This window comes from Haplochromis burtoni, unplaced genomic scaffold (assembly GCF_018398535.1).
Source record: "Haplochromis burtoni strain Fernald_Lab_line unplaced genomic scaffold, NCSU_Asbu1 Contig_17, whole genome shotgun sequence".
Classification (NCBI taxonomy): domain Eukaryota; kingdom Metazoa; phylum Chordata; class Actinopteri; order Cichliformes; family Cichlidae; genus Haplochromis; species Haplochromis burtoni.
Genome location: NW_024582378.1, coordinates 3,006,502 through 3,021,770, shown reverse-complemented (window position 1 = coordinate 3,021,770; position 15,269 = coordinate 3,006,502). Strand labels below are relative to the sequence as shown.

The window sequence follows — 15,269 nt, the reverse complement described above, 5'->3', positions numbered from 1 at the left end:
GAGGCTAGCTTTGCACAGTGAAGTGTGGAGTGTCATTGTCTGACAACTTTAATCTAGGATTGGCTGCTCTGACTTTTTGACATGGATGGCCACGGGCTTAAATCTTGTCCCCTCTCAGTGCCATGGGCCAAATATGTTGCTGGCTATTGACAAAGCAGCAAATGTTAGATGTACATGTTACTTAGTTCATGCTAGAGCTTAAAAGACACATTCCAACTATTTTAAATATTTGTTTGCATTTGTCATAGCATAAAAATTATTTATAGACCCCTCTAGACCTTCTGGATAGTCACTGGTGTGATTTAATGTCTGTATGCTCTGCTGTTGTTGCTAAGATGTACCTGCTTATACTAGTTAACCCTGTGGAGCTATTAATATGCAGTTAAAACACAACTACTGTGGTGGAATCTGTAATGTTTGAAGATTATTCAGGTAACAAGTAACCTGGGAATACATCAGAATACATCAAGGAGTTTTTTAGTTCATTAGGTAGTCATGATCGGGTGATTTGCCCTGCAGTCAAAATATTTTTTCTCCATCTTTTCTTATTTGCCCTCCTTTAAAAAAAGGACACGCAATGAAAAAACATAAGTGTGGCCCATACTGAATTTGAAGTTTTTTCCTAGAGTGCTGATTAAAGGATGAAGTCTCTGTATCCAAGCTGTACGTTGATTTTCTGCATGTCCTCCCAGTAATTTTGGGGTTATCTCATGGTGTTCTTTTTCCCCCATTCCTCCTCTTCCACATCTGCTCAATCCATTTATAATACATTGACACGTTGAGGAAACACTCTTAGATGGTACAGAGGACAGATGATGTGACACTGATTTATTGTTCAGATTTCATGTAGCAGCTTTGCATGCTTGTTGTATTTCAAGCTTTGGCTGAAGGTATAGTTATTGCTCAGACTACACATGCAGTAGTATCCAAAGGCTACAGGTTTGACTTCTCTAATGAGGCTGAAAAATAAAATAGCACAGACATTTATCAATACACATCCACATGCATTACCCTATATATTCCTTCCACTGCACAGACATCACTTCTACCACAATCATTACTAGAAACAACACTGTGCTCCAAATGTACTCCAAATAATTATGTATCTCCCATATTTGCAACATTAGTTAGCTGATAGAGCCAGGGGGCGGGTAGTGGGTCAGTACAAATATTTGTGTTAATGCCCTGTTCAGCACACAGTGGTCTAATACAATATCCAGTGTCCCAGTACCACACATTTGCCCTCCCAACTGGTCACATTTAGTAATTCTTGGTCAAGACCAGGATTGATCATATTTTGACACACTGAAGACCCTTTCACCAGTGCAGGTTGTGCTCTGGGATAGCTTATTGGTTGCAGAAATCTACAAAACATGCAAAAATCTGTATTTTTTCTCAGTCACATTTGTCAAAAAATAGGACGCAAACCTTCTTGCGACCAGGAAAAATCAATGGTTTCCCAGTGAATCCTCTAGTTACAACCCGGCTCTGCTATGCGACAGGGGAGGTAACATAAATGAAAAAGCCAGGACGATCAGATTAAAAAACAAAGTTTATTGCAGAAACTGAAAACCGTTAGGGAAGCGACTCACTAGGCAAGTAAATAAAGCCAACGTACTCTCACACGTTCAAATACAAAGAACACTAATCATAAGGGCAGCGACACATAGACAGAGGCGCAGAGGCAGGAGGTACAGCCTACACAGTCTGTTCACAACAAAGAGTCCCCCTCAAGTGAAGAATCCCCAGCCTTTTGTAGTCGCGGACAGCCGTGTCATTGGTCCGTTGAATGCCGAGGATCCCCCAGCAGCCAATGCTCTATGAGGACCGGCACCCTTGAATTTCCTTACAGGAAGGCCGGCCCACTTCCTCCAAGGCCAGGGGCTGTAACGGCAACCACTTTTGATTGCAAGGTGTTTGCACAGGCTACCTTTCTCTGCACAGTTACGGTTCAGACTGACTGCAATTACACTGCAATCAATCAGAGTCTGTGCTAATGAGCACAACTTGCTCATGATGCATCTGTTTCGGTATGAGACTCAAAAAAACGTGTTGCAACTGTTTGTTTTCTGGTTATGAAATAATAATAATACTTTCACTGTATAATTTCTGTAATTACCAACTTGAACCCCTTCAAGCACAAACTGGCTGATAGCAGATTGACTGTCTTACAGCCTTTCACCACAATGATTGGTCACTGCCAACGAGTCAAATTCATTGCATATTGTCACAGTCATTTTTGGTCGTGCTGTAGTTTCTGATCTGGGTTTTTCCTGTTGTGACACCAGCATTTGTTGCAGACATTGTGAGCATTAATCACAGTCTTGCTTTTTGACTTTTACGCTTTACAGTGGCAGAAAAAAAGATAATGTTTTAGATTCAAAATGCCTCTTTTCACAACATTAAACACATAACCACAGCTTCTCGCCATTTTACTGCAGCAACAGTGATGACACCAGCGAAACAACATTTGCCTCTGACTTCAGACACTGGCAGGCTCTATCTCAGACACTGAGTGGTGTCTCTTGAAGTCTTTAGGAATGCTCTTTACATTTAAAATCACACAAAGTGGGTACAGAGTGCATTTATCGCCAGCATGTGATGAGCCAGCAGTGAAATTGCCCTCCTAAGTAATGCTGAAGCTGAAATTAAAGTTGCTTTTCTCAGATATTTAAAGTTTTCATTTAAAATATTTCTCTTAAGCAGACTCTTGAAATATTTAATCATTTAGGAAAGCACCAAAGGGATATTTAAGTAATTTCCACCAGTCCCCAAGAGAAAGGTACATTGTTCAAATGAAGCAGAATAAAGCTCATTTATATTTGTCATTCCAAAAAAGCCTTTAAGTTGATTTTTTCTTTTTTTAATTATTAAAAGCCATTATCTTTTGGATGTAAAGGATAGCAGTCAACAAAAATCTACCATACAGTATTTCATCATTGTCAGTGAGCTCTCCAGTCATTATTATATGCTTTCCTATAATCATATTATACTTTCCAGCAGCTGCTGCAGACTGTGAAGCCTGAGAATATCAGGTCAATAAAGCAGTGATTTATGCCTATACAGTGGCAGTTCCCTGGTCTAGATTCATGCAGATTATTCTACTATTCCGAGTATATGTCATATATTGCATTGGAAATAGGAAAGATGTGCACTCGCAAGCTTTGCTGAATACTAACACAGCTGTGAGACTGACCAAGAAATGAGCCTTCCAACTTTCCCATGGTGCCTCTCAACTGCTTACTGCTATTAAATCCCCAACACTGCTTACCTGTGTTTGACTTCTGTCTGCTGTTTGCTTGGGTTCTGTCGTTACACTGTTGGTCTCTTCATCTGTCCGGCGGTCAAATGGATGGCAATAGTGCTTTTTTATTTGTGTCTAAACGCACGAGCTCCTTTTTTAATGGAAAAGGCAAATTAAGTGATGGATTTAAACATTTGGAGGAAATGCATTAAGTGCAGCTCAGGCTAGCAATTACATATCACTCCCACCATCTCTGATGTGCCATTATCATAATGTCTGTTTCAGTTATGAGAGTTTATCTCCAACTGTTGTCATACTGTGCTGCAGGACTGTCAGTGGTAGCTAAATGCACCTCGCTAAAAGCTTCAGTGTGAGACTTTTGTTTGAAGGCAGGGTATCATTAGTCCTTTACTCCTACCCCTCACTTGGTAATCGTGATGCTGCAACACTTGTCACACTTCTTGATGAGTTATCACACATCAAAAAGGGCTTACGGGCACATTATATAAATCCTTCACAGGTACTGAGGAAGCACACGGCCAATCTGCATATTTATTCCACGATCACCTGAAGATACTCTGATGCATATGTCACGGTGACATCCAAACAGCTGTTTTAGGCTCAAACGGGTGACACGGTTATGATAAAATGATCAAAACAGACAGACATTTTTTTTCCGTTTCACAAAGAAGTAAATACTTTCCACAGGACAAATCACTTCAAGTTTGGACTCAGAAGAGCAGGGAACCAGAAAACTTTAAGCACCTGAGAATAACTTGGTTCTTCACGGTGACCTTCTGACACACTTCCCTCTCTAAACATTTGAGCAAAAAAGAAAAACAAAACGTCACCTTCTAGATTTTTACAGCCGTTGTCCACTCCAATGTCAGGACTACTTTTCTAAAGCTCCTCTGGCGGTGTCGTAGGTGGCTGTGGCACATGGTTGTTGTTGGCCATTAATTAGTGTAAAGCTCCTCCACCTCCCTGCACCGTTTTCCAGCATGTCAGACTTGTTTATTTTGCACAACAGGAACAATTAAGCAGCTGACAAGACAGCCACCGTTTGAAGTCCTTCCTGCTACTTCCAGTGACTTACAACGCAAGTTAGCAGGCACCTTGCAGCACCCTGCTGCTGCCTTGTAACCTTCAGCGGATGTCTTGAAATGCATTTTGTAGTACGCAAGTAGTAGTAGTATTATCATAACCAGATGCCCACCCTACCACCCACCTCTGCAACATCTTTGAAAAATGAGGTTCGGTCTTGAATATTAAAGACAGTGCGGTTCATTTATTTAGGGCTGCGTTCAGGCCACCGAGGGATGCTGATTTGAATCTCGTTTGTTAAGCTGTCTATCCTTATCTGTCAGCATCAGAGGATGCAATTTCTCTCTTCCCACCTCATCCTCCTTGTCTTCTAAATGGCAGGGATATTTAGAGGTGCTTGACAACTGAGGCATGCAAATTAGCAGTTGATGTTTCCTGTGTTCTTTCAGTTTCCTTCACTGTTCACCCCCCCACTCCACCCCTGAGTCGGCCCTTTTAGCCTAACTGAGAAGATATATTTGTGATTCTATTTTCATCATCATGTAGGAGGGAAGTATGGGCTGGTGGTGGTGATGGTGTGTGTGTGTGTGGGGGGGGAGGGGTTCAAACACTTTATCCATAGTTTCTCGAACTGCAATCAGAGTAATGGCAAAACAGCAGCCTCCTTTGTATGGCGAGGAATGGAGGAGCAACAATAGCAGCGTTCATTTATTGGTGCATTTTACATTTGTTTAGCCCCGCATACCAATGTGATGTATTCATATACAGCAGCAACTTCGCACATTATCAGCAGCTCTCATTTTGAATTAAGCATAAATTCAATAGTTATAAAAATAATTTACTAGAAACTCCCAACCCCATTAGGAAGTTGTAGCCTCTTATTAAACTGTTTATAATAGCTGTCATATTTATTAGGTGCGATGCTGCTGCAGTGTGATCCTTCATTATATTAAATTAAAACTAATCAAAAGCAGCATTGGCCAGCAGAGACTGGTGATGATGGTCTCAGATTGCACAATATCAGGCTGAAAATAGTCCGGTCTGACATATGTTGGGCGTCAGGCTTGACAGTTTATTGTTTTATCTGGTCTAGTGTGTCCCAGTGGAAGAAAACCATGGATCTTGTATCCTTGCTGACACTCAGGTGATCTGCACCATGCCAACACGAATATTCTGTGGAACGGTATACATAACAGAGTAATGTCTGAGGAGATGTATGCAGTGCCGTATAGCAGCAAATGTTCCACACATGCACACCCTCTGCAGGGTGTGAATAGGCCTTCAATCATGGTGTGTCTGCACCGAGTTCATCTGAGTTCACCAGTGTACAGTAGCAACTTTACAAAGAGGCTACCCACAGCTACTCTGCAGAAAGATGCATGAAGTATTTATTGTTCTGTCCTTAACTGTGTCAGCACAGAAAAAGTTTGGGCTGTGTTGTTTCAGTCTTACATCTCCTGTGTGTCTGATATATATATTTATTAAAAAAAAGGCCTCACTCCTCTGTTCCAGCAGAGTACAGGTAACGTTTGAGGTGAAGGCTTCAAGCTTGTCACTCCCCACACATATATGACATATAGAAATTTGAGAGTAATGAGTAAATAACCACCCGGTTACAGGTGGATTCTGTTGGCATAGAGGGGTCAAAAACGGGAGACAAAAATTCAGTGTATGTCAGTTTTGCAGTTCCAGTATAAACCACCATATAAGAGGGTGTGTTGGGTATATGATGTGAAAGGAGTGGGTGTGTATTAAACAGTGCAGTTCGAGTTGAACTAACTGAACTACCTCACAGGCTTCACTTCATTTTTCTACTCCATTTTCTACTTTTGCACAAGTACTACATTTGGCTTCGAGCACTTCCAAAATGCAGGTGACCTACAGTCAACACTCTGCCTTAATGCCCTTGTATAAACACAGAGATGGAGTCATCAGCACTCGCTGCTGCTCATGATATGCTTCCTACTGTATATAGATCCAGTGTTCGTGGTGCTGTTATAAAGGAAGGGGTGTAGATGTAATGCCTTCTAGTGTCCTGAAGGCTTTTTCGCTCAGTCTCAATGACAGACAAACTTTCAAAGGTAACCAGCTGGAAAAGTCAACCAAGTTTTGAGCAGAAGGTTTGCTCTTTGTGCTAAGTAAGGTGTGGTTGCACTTACCTTTAAAACACATCATGCTGTTCACTGTTCAACAAGACAATTTGACTTTAGTCATGGTGTTTGAATGGGTAAACAGGTTGATAGCCATGTGTAACAACAGAATAATACAGTTAATAAGACGAAAGCTAAATATACCTGTAAACCGGTCTGCACAGGCCCGTAATCCATCAGGCCCTTGTACTTGGTCAAGCCCAGTTGGCTTCTGTATTGTCCTTTGCAAACCAGGCAAAGAAGCTGCTGAGATTTTCAGCCAGCCTTGCATTGTTGTTAGTGGTTTCAGGCTGTAAATTTCTGCTTTACTATTGATAGACTGTAATGAACTGGAACTCTGTCTCTGCCTGCTGTGGATGGGAGTTGAAATTGAATATGTACTCTGTCTGAAGTTTGCGGTTATAGCCCTTATGTGCTTCTTTAAGTTGCCTTTAGCTATACTGCCAGTTATAGCTGACTCAAAGCCACAATGCATAATGGAGATATGCAGGATATATAGCACATGAACAAAGCCATCTACACAGTACATCTACAAGAGCTTCTCAGCAATGGAAACCCCTCTCATGAAGCCGTGGTGCACAGTTTTTGTGCTGCTCTTAGTACCAGCAGAGTTTTGTCAACTTTGTCAACTATATACTTCAGCACTCAGCAACCCCACTCTGTAACTTTACATGGTTGGCCTCTTAATTGCTGAGCTATCTAAATGCTTCCACTTTGCAATAATACCACTTACAGTTGATCGTGGAATATGTAAGAGGCGACTCGCAGCTGTGTCAGGATCCTGTTACGACACTCAAATTCAGTGTTTGATTTTGTACACTAGTAGGAATCGGACTGAAAACAGCTGAATCCAAAGATTAAGAGCTGTGGTCCAGTATTTTTGTCTATAAAGCATAGCTAAAATGTTTGACCATTACCTTGCTTTTTGCCATTTCCCAGTTTTAATCAGAGGCATTTTTTTAAATTAACGACTGATATTTATAAACCTCATCATACTTGCTTGGAGGTGGTGACAGCAAAGCCTGTATGTGGAGTTAGAAACAAAATCCCTTAACGTAGGTAGGAGTCAGCAGCTGCAATTAAATCTGTGAATCTATGTTTTCAGATGCACTGCTGTCTTTTAAGGTCTTTAAGTTTAACAATTGCATATTTGCTGTAACTGGATATTGTAATGCAAGAAATGACATTTTGGGGAAAAGGAAAAATGTTGTCAGAGAATATTCACTATCAACATTTTTTTCCCATTTGCCAGATGTCTTAATTAAAAACATTTCCTCATTATGCTAATGAAAAACTAATTTGATTACAATTATGCTTCCTTAAAAATGCAGCTACTGTTGCAGTACAATGTAATTTCTAGGAAACAGGTTTGATAGAAGTACATTAATGCGTGCTCCTGCAGACCCTTCCACACCTCTACCTGACAGTGCTTTATTCTCTTACAGAAATATGACTATCGTATTGAAAAAGTTAGCTATCCGTTTTCCTAATTTGTTAACTTTTTCTGTGCTTTGACTTCCTGTTATCGTTTGTCCATGCTTCCATTTAGCCTGGAGCATCCAGTCGTGTGTGTGTGTGTTTGTATCTCACCAAATACAAAAATATTGCGGGGATGAACATAACTAGCACCCACCACTGACAAGCTGCCAAGTGTTGGTTTTGTAGTAATCATTTAGAAATAAACCAAAGCCACTCAAGGTCCACCATCAGCCACAACAATAGATGCTACCCCACAGCAAAGTCTGGGACATTATTACTGTAGTTTTTCAAACCAAGTAGCTACAAAGAATCCATTTTTCATTCTTCAGGCAGAGATATTGCTTGTGAAACAAGGAAGCGCAGAAGTCTAACTGGCTACTGATGACCAATGACGCCTGTGACCAATTTTTCACAGCCCGTGGGCTTGCTGAGCGGTTTCCCAGCTTTCTCAGTTCCTGTTTATTGGACACATATTAAGCTGGCTTGGTCCACCACCTGCTGAATGTTGACTCATTAAATATTGCATTGCACTAAAACAGTTGGTCAAAAAAAGTAGAATTACATATCATCTGTTCGATATTTGAAGATCTATATATATATATATATATATATGTACATATGCTAACGTAATTTCTGTGTCTTTGTTTTGTCCAGTGGTGAGTCAGAACCTGGTGACAGACAACGTGACCGTGGTGGAGGGAGAGATGGCGATCATCAGCTGCCGGGTGAAGAACAATGACGACTCCGTTATCCAGCTGCTCAACCCCAACAGACAGACAATCTACTTCAGAGACATGAGGCGTGAGTGTTGTACAACCTTGAATGACTTCACTGTCATTCTTTATTAATTAGGCTATATTTTTGTGTGTTTGAGTGTGTTGATGTAAGAAAGTAAATTGACTTTTTTTGTAAAAGAAAATCAATTAGTGAAGCAGCTGATGCCTATTTCACTTTTAAATGTCAGCGTTTTTACATTACAATGCGACGTGCCAAAGAGAGTTGATAATGAGATACCAACATGAATTTAGCAGGCTGATTGGACTTTATTGTTGCTTTTGGTTGCTAAGTATTCAAGCATTGGGTAGAATCAGGCTTTTAGTTTTTATAGGGTAGTGCATTGGAGATTTTAGATATTTAATAACTTACCTTTCTTTCCATTTTGTTTGAGCTAGCCGATTAGCCTTTGTGAATACAACTAAATCTGGCACGACATGGAATAATTTCTTTGCACAACCTTTCCATCAAAATAAAGGAATTTTAGTTTTACTTTGAAAAGGGAGTGCCTTTTGGGAGTTTTTGAGCCTATATGTGTCACTTCCAAACAGTACCTCAAAGAGAAGTGGGTCGAAATCCAGGAAGTGCTCCTTCTCAAAAGTAATTAAAGCGAGCTTATGGTTGATGGCAGATGATTTCAGCAGTAGTGTTAGACTTAGTTGTGTGTTTTTACTGAGGAAATAGAGATGCTAGGAGACAATCTTGTATATTGTGCGTTGTCGTATTGGAATGATACAACAGCAGAAATATGAGGCTACAGGCACGGGACAGTCTGTGGTGTAACGATAAAAGGCTTGGAGCTACAAACAAATTCTGGAGGATCTGGAGTGATGGAGGTATTAGGACAAGTGTAGTCATAGCAAAGTAAATGACTAAGTCAGGTTGTCCATTTGAAGAGAACATTTATAAAAACAGCAGTATTTTACATTTTCTATGTGCATCAGATTTCATGCCAGAAGACTAGGGTGTATAATGCATGGGATATACCACGGTTAGACAGCTTCTTGATTTTTATTTATTTTGGAAGCCTTTATGTGGAACATACAATACAACAATATTAAGATATTTTTTTAATTTTTCAGAAAATTAAACAAAATAACAGTAAGTCACATATGTTTGACCCTCAAAGTGATCCCCCTTCCCCAGTGTGGACCTCAGTGAAATTGAGTTCAGCTCCCCTCCTTTAAACATTCCCGCTGCTGTGGGAAGAAGTCAGTGAACCTTCAGATTTAATAACTGGTCAAACCTCCTTTGAGAAGGAAACACCTCAAAAAAGTGTTTCCCATGGCAGCAGATCAGGCCTTTACAAAGTTCAGGAACAATTCCTCTTCTGCTGTAGGATGTATGTTTCGTGTGACTGGCTCTCTGGACTTCTGGTCTCTGACTGTGTTGACTCATGGACCACCCCCCCAAACACACACACACAATTTTTTCTTTCTATATTAGATTTACTAACATGTTTCGGGTCATTGGTGTCTGGTCGCTGCTGCATTACCCAACTTCACCCTTCACCCGAGTAAGCAATATTTTTAGATGGAGTTTCTTAAGGACTGGGTGTTTCTCAACCATTAGAAATGGTTGTCTAAAATCACAAACCCCAATCGCTTATCGAAGAGACGTCTAACAACCAGCAGCTTTAGCTGATGAAAGCTTGTTTGCGTTCTTTACTGCTTCTACAGCCTGACATCATCCTGAAATATACCAGGATGCTTTGCTGTTAACTAGAGGAGATGCAAATTTGCTTAGATGAATTTAACTGGATTGCTATGTAACGTAACAGCACAGGATCAAGACCACAATCTACTGCTGACAACTGGCTGCGCACATTTGCAGTCTGCTCTATGGGTGTTTGAATTCAAGGTGCCAAATAAAATTGAATTGAATTGCGTATCCAGTTGTAATATACAATCAATTGAGTGCTATAATAAAAATAGATTGTTTGTTCATTATTGTAACTTATGATTATAACCGGGGTAAGTTTGGCAGGTCGGATGTGGGGGGGGGATTATCAAACAGATGACATCCTGCATGGGCAGGATAATCAGGAACGATTCTGTTCCAGCGTTTCAATATAGAAAAGAAATGCTGTGTGTCAACCAATCTCAGCAGTGGCATCAGAATTCTCTGCAAAAGTGAGATTTGCAGATGCGTCTTTCATCTTGTTGAACTGCAGCTAAGCACCTGACTGCTCTCTGCAACATTCTGCAGAAATTACACACATGGTTTGTTGGCTTTGCATACTAACGCAGCTGCTGTGATAGGCTGACGGAGAGGAGCAGACGCACTCCGGTGTGAAAAGATTAACCCTAATCTGACCCTCTGACCCTTCACTGCATTGTTCACAAGTTAGAGCCCACAGTTTGTGATGCATTTGGGTCTCTTTCAGAGAATGAATTGGGTCGAGAATTAACGTCCTTCCCTGTACAAAGATTTGCATTGCAAACAGCACTTCATGGAAAAGCAGAAAAAGTCCACTTTTAAAGCAGTTTGTATTTTAGATTTTTATGTAGGAATCTGCCACAGCGGAATATTTATTAAGCCCAGTATTCCTTAAAAATTAGGCACTTTGTGCTGGTGAAATTTGAGCTTATTTCATATTAATTATTTTTCATTGGCTCTTCTGACACGGAGAGCAATGTCAATAACATGCTCTTTTATTTCATTTATATTGCATGTGATGTACTAAATAGCATAAAAGCATCCAGCGATGACGTCGCGTGACATTAATTAATATTCTTCTTACATTATTTGCATTTCCGGGCAGCTACTTTAAGTTTGACCCACATGTCTGCAGCCAGATTAATAGAGAACAAAGTTAGTATAATCCACCGTGTTTAGCTCTCAGCATGTCTGCTTCAATAAAAGCAGCTCATACCCCTAAACATTTAATGACCTGTGTGTTTATTCTTATCCTCCCCAATTATCGTGTCACAGCTCTAATTAGCCGTGTTTAGCTGGACATATTCTGTTCTCTCCTCTGTTGTGCCAGTTTCTTTGTGTTTTTTTTAAGCCGCCATGCGAAATGGTGACCTGCTCTTAAAATACACATTGCTCTTAGCAGTTTTCATAGTTTTCAAGCTGTATCTTGGAAATGCTTGTTAATCTGCATGTAATTTTATTAGCAGTTTACATTTAAAAAGAAAAAAGGACGACGTGGACCATATCTGGTAGAATTTTTATGTTGGCAGCAATAGGATGTTTTGTATGGTTACACTGAGGTCACTTAATAAAGTCGCAAAATTAGATTTAGCATTCATCATGTTGGTTAGTCTGCTCTAAAAGCAGGCTACATGCTCCACTTTGTACAGATGTGACACCACAGACTCTGGATGGTAATAGATCAAATGGCTGCTGCCACCTGAGGGAATTTGCCCCTCTTAAATCATTACAGTTGGTCCGGCCCATGCAGCTTAGTCGTTCCATCACAGACACTTGTTCAGGAGAACAAATGAGCGCGCAGCTACTGGTGAGGGACAATGACGTCTGGTAATTATTATTAAATATGGTGTTGTCAAACTGTCACCAAGAAAAATGCCCGGTTGAGTCAAATGGCCTATTAATTATGCAGCTAAATATTGCATAGAATTTGCCTTAAATGTAATTTCAAAGGAAAAAAGTGATCTCCAGAGAAATCCTAAAGAACAATCTGTGCGTGAAGTAAAATGTCTCGCTCATTAAATAGTTTTGTAGCCTCTGAACAAATGCAGTCCCCTGCTGAGAGCGATGATGGCAAAGCAATTAGCCGTGGAGGACAGGTAGAATACCAGCGCAAGCGGTATATATGAAATGATGTCGTTTACTAAACACACACACAGGGATGATAGATAGTTTGGTGTTTACATAAAAAAAATCAAACCAAAACAGATAAATTGTGCTAGTAAAAATAAGTCTAGTCATATCAGCTTTATACTGTATGTATAGCCCATTTAAACCCAGTGAGCTCCATATAAAAATCTTTAAAATCTAATTATTACATAAATAATGGATTAAAGTTGTTTAATCAATAAAGCTGCCCTGACTGACTGCTTATTAATTACTGCTTTTTTTCCCCCTTTTACCATCAAACACATGCTGAGGGACAAAGAGAGAGGGGCACAGATAGTGAGCGGTTACACTGGAGCGTACCAAACCAGGACTTTGCTGAGAAAACTGAGAAGAAACACATCAATAAGGAAAAACTACAGGATAGTAAGAACTGAACTGTAACCTCTAATTGCCTTCACTGCTTTAAGCCTAAAACTCCTGAACTGAAAATTAGCTTCCCTCCAGCCCTGGGCAAGCAGTTAAGTTTAGGAAAAGATTCTGATCTGGACTCCAACCTATTTCAATTTAACTCCAATTAGGGCTGCACGATTAATCGTTAGAAAATCGCGATCTCGATTCATACTTATGTGCGATCTCATTTCCAAAAGACAACGATTTAAAAAAATGTAAAAAAAAAGACGACGACGACGATTGTACCGCATTTTGATCCGGGACGTAATCTGCATGAAAACAAGCGCTCACTCTTCCTGCTCAACAAATGACAAGGGCGGAGCCTTATACCACGTGATGCTAAAATTAGCAGGGAAAAAACAACGGAGAGCACGTCAGGGATGACGAGAAAGTGACAGGAGAAAATCCGTCCCGGTCAACCACCCAAACATCAATAATGGGAACCTTATACAGCGCTTCCCTATACCCGTCGAACTTCCGCAGGCACAAAGAAATCATGGAGGCCATCACTTATCACCTGACCAAAGATATGGCTCCCATCAACACTGTGCAAAACGAGGGATTTAGGAAAATGATCAACACCCTAGACAAACGCTACACAGTGCCGTCCCGCAACTATTTTTCTATTGTTGTACTGCCTGCTCTATACACGCAGCGTCGAGCAACGGTGGAGACGGAATTTCAAGCAGTACAACGTTTTGCGGCAACAACAAAATGTGAGACATTTGTTGTTTTTATGTTTGTTTATTGTTTTTATGTTCAGTTTCAACTGTTACGAAGTTGATGTGCAGTTAATAAGTGCAATAAATATTTATATTGGAAAAGAAAATCGTGAGAGAATCGTGATCTCAATTCTAAGCCAAAAAATCGTGATTCTCATTTTATGTAAAATCGTGCAGCCCTAACTCCAGTGTATTTTTTAAAGTCTCTTCCCAACCTTAACCGAATGTTTTTGTACTTTTACACTAGACTTGAACTTCTGGTGGCAATTTTGGAAATTAGCAATTTCAAAAAAATGTTTATTCATACATGTAGCGTATAGGAGTGTTCAATATAATGATATAAATCGGATGACCATATGAAATCATCTATCATTTCATATTACGCTATTAATTGTTTTGCGGTGTCGCAAAAAAAACCTGTTTACGGCAATATTTTTTCATCGTTTTGATGGTTGCTGTAGGGGCTATATTAATTTGTTGAAGTTATCTCTTTCTCTTATATTAAATGTAACCACACTACGGACAGATAAGCGACTGTTTTTACGCGTTGTCGTTAGCAACAAAGACGGCAAACCCAGCGTGTGCCTCCGGTGCTGTCTGCTTATTTTCCACCTAAACCTTTCACAATAAAGCTGAAGATCCTGTTGAGATTTTTCAAAATAAACCGAAATGATGACGAACAGATAGACCAGTCAAATCCAATGACTCATTGGTTAAAACCAATCGAGGACCTTATTTCTAAACAAGGGGCTGTAGCAAATGTCAACCAAATTTCTGTAGCATGCACATGGCATGCACATGGTTTGGTTATGAAAAGTCGGACACGGACCAGAAAATTGTACTATGCAAATTATGCATGAAACTGGTCCCCACCTCAGACTCGAACACGGCAAACCTCTTCTACCACCTACGAAAGATTCACGTGAAAGAGTGTGGAGAGAGTTTACGGATGCAAAAAAGAGCCGTCAGGTGCTCAAATTAAACCTTAGACTCGAACGTTAGAACACACTTTCCCTGCAGCACGCTGTGTAATAAAAACTCACGAGGAAAATGGCGACTGGTGTTCTGGGAATCCATCCTACCTGAGAAACCATCCTACCCGTTGTTTCTGCGCATGCACACAACACGAAATTAAGTGCCAAACCATCCTACCTTTGTGAATGTCACCTACAAGCATACTTTAACAGCTACAATTCAGTGGCAAATCATCCTAGCTTTGTTAATAAGAGCTAGAAACATACTCTGACGGGTAAAATTAAGTGCCAAACCATGCTACCTTTGTGAATGTTACCTACATGCGTACTTTAACGGGTAAAATGAAGTACTCTGATGGGCAAAGTTAAGTGGCAAACCGTCATACCTACTTAAATTTGTGCTGGAATTACTCTGTGACAGCAGAAATGTACATAAACTACTTACGGTAAGACGTTTTGCCAAAGTAGGATGGTTTGTCAGAACACCGTTACAACTTATGTCTAAAAATGTATATTTTCAGGCATCGGTCAAAACACTCGACTCCATGTACTCAACGCCCAGGTGGAAACACTTCATGCAAGTCGAGTTGCCCGAGATTCACAGAATTTACAGAAAATGTAAATTTTCCTTGTGATATTTATCCATGTCATGACGATAAATGACTTA

At 40.2% G+C, this 15,269-nt stretch overlaps 1 protein-coding gene across 7 annotated transcripts in view; it reads left to right on the top strand.

Annotated features, from left to right (window-relative positions):
- The window catches only part of cadm1a (cell adhesion molecule 1a), a 467,380-nt gene that overhangs the window by 330,653 nt on the left and 121,458 nt on the right, over nucleotides 1–15,269 (top strand). For all 7 annotated transcript variants that reach the window (XM_042218278.1, XM_042218280.1, XM_042218279.1 and 4 more), the window contains one exon: nucleotides 8,572–8,718. In XM_042218278.1, coding sequence (XP_042074212.1) covers nucleotides 8,572–8,718 — 147 coding nt within the window. The remainder of the gene's footprint in view (nucleotides 1–8,571; nucleotides 8,719–15,269) is intronic.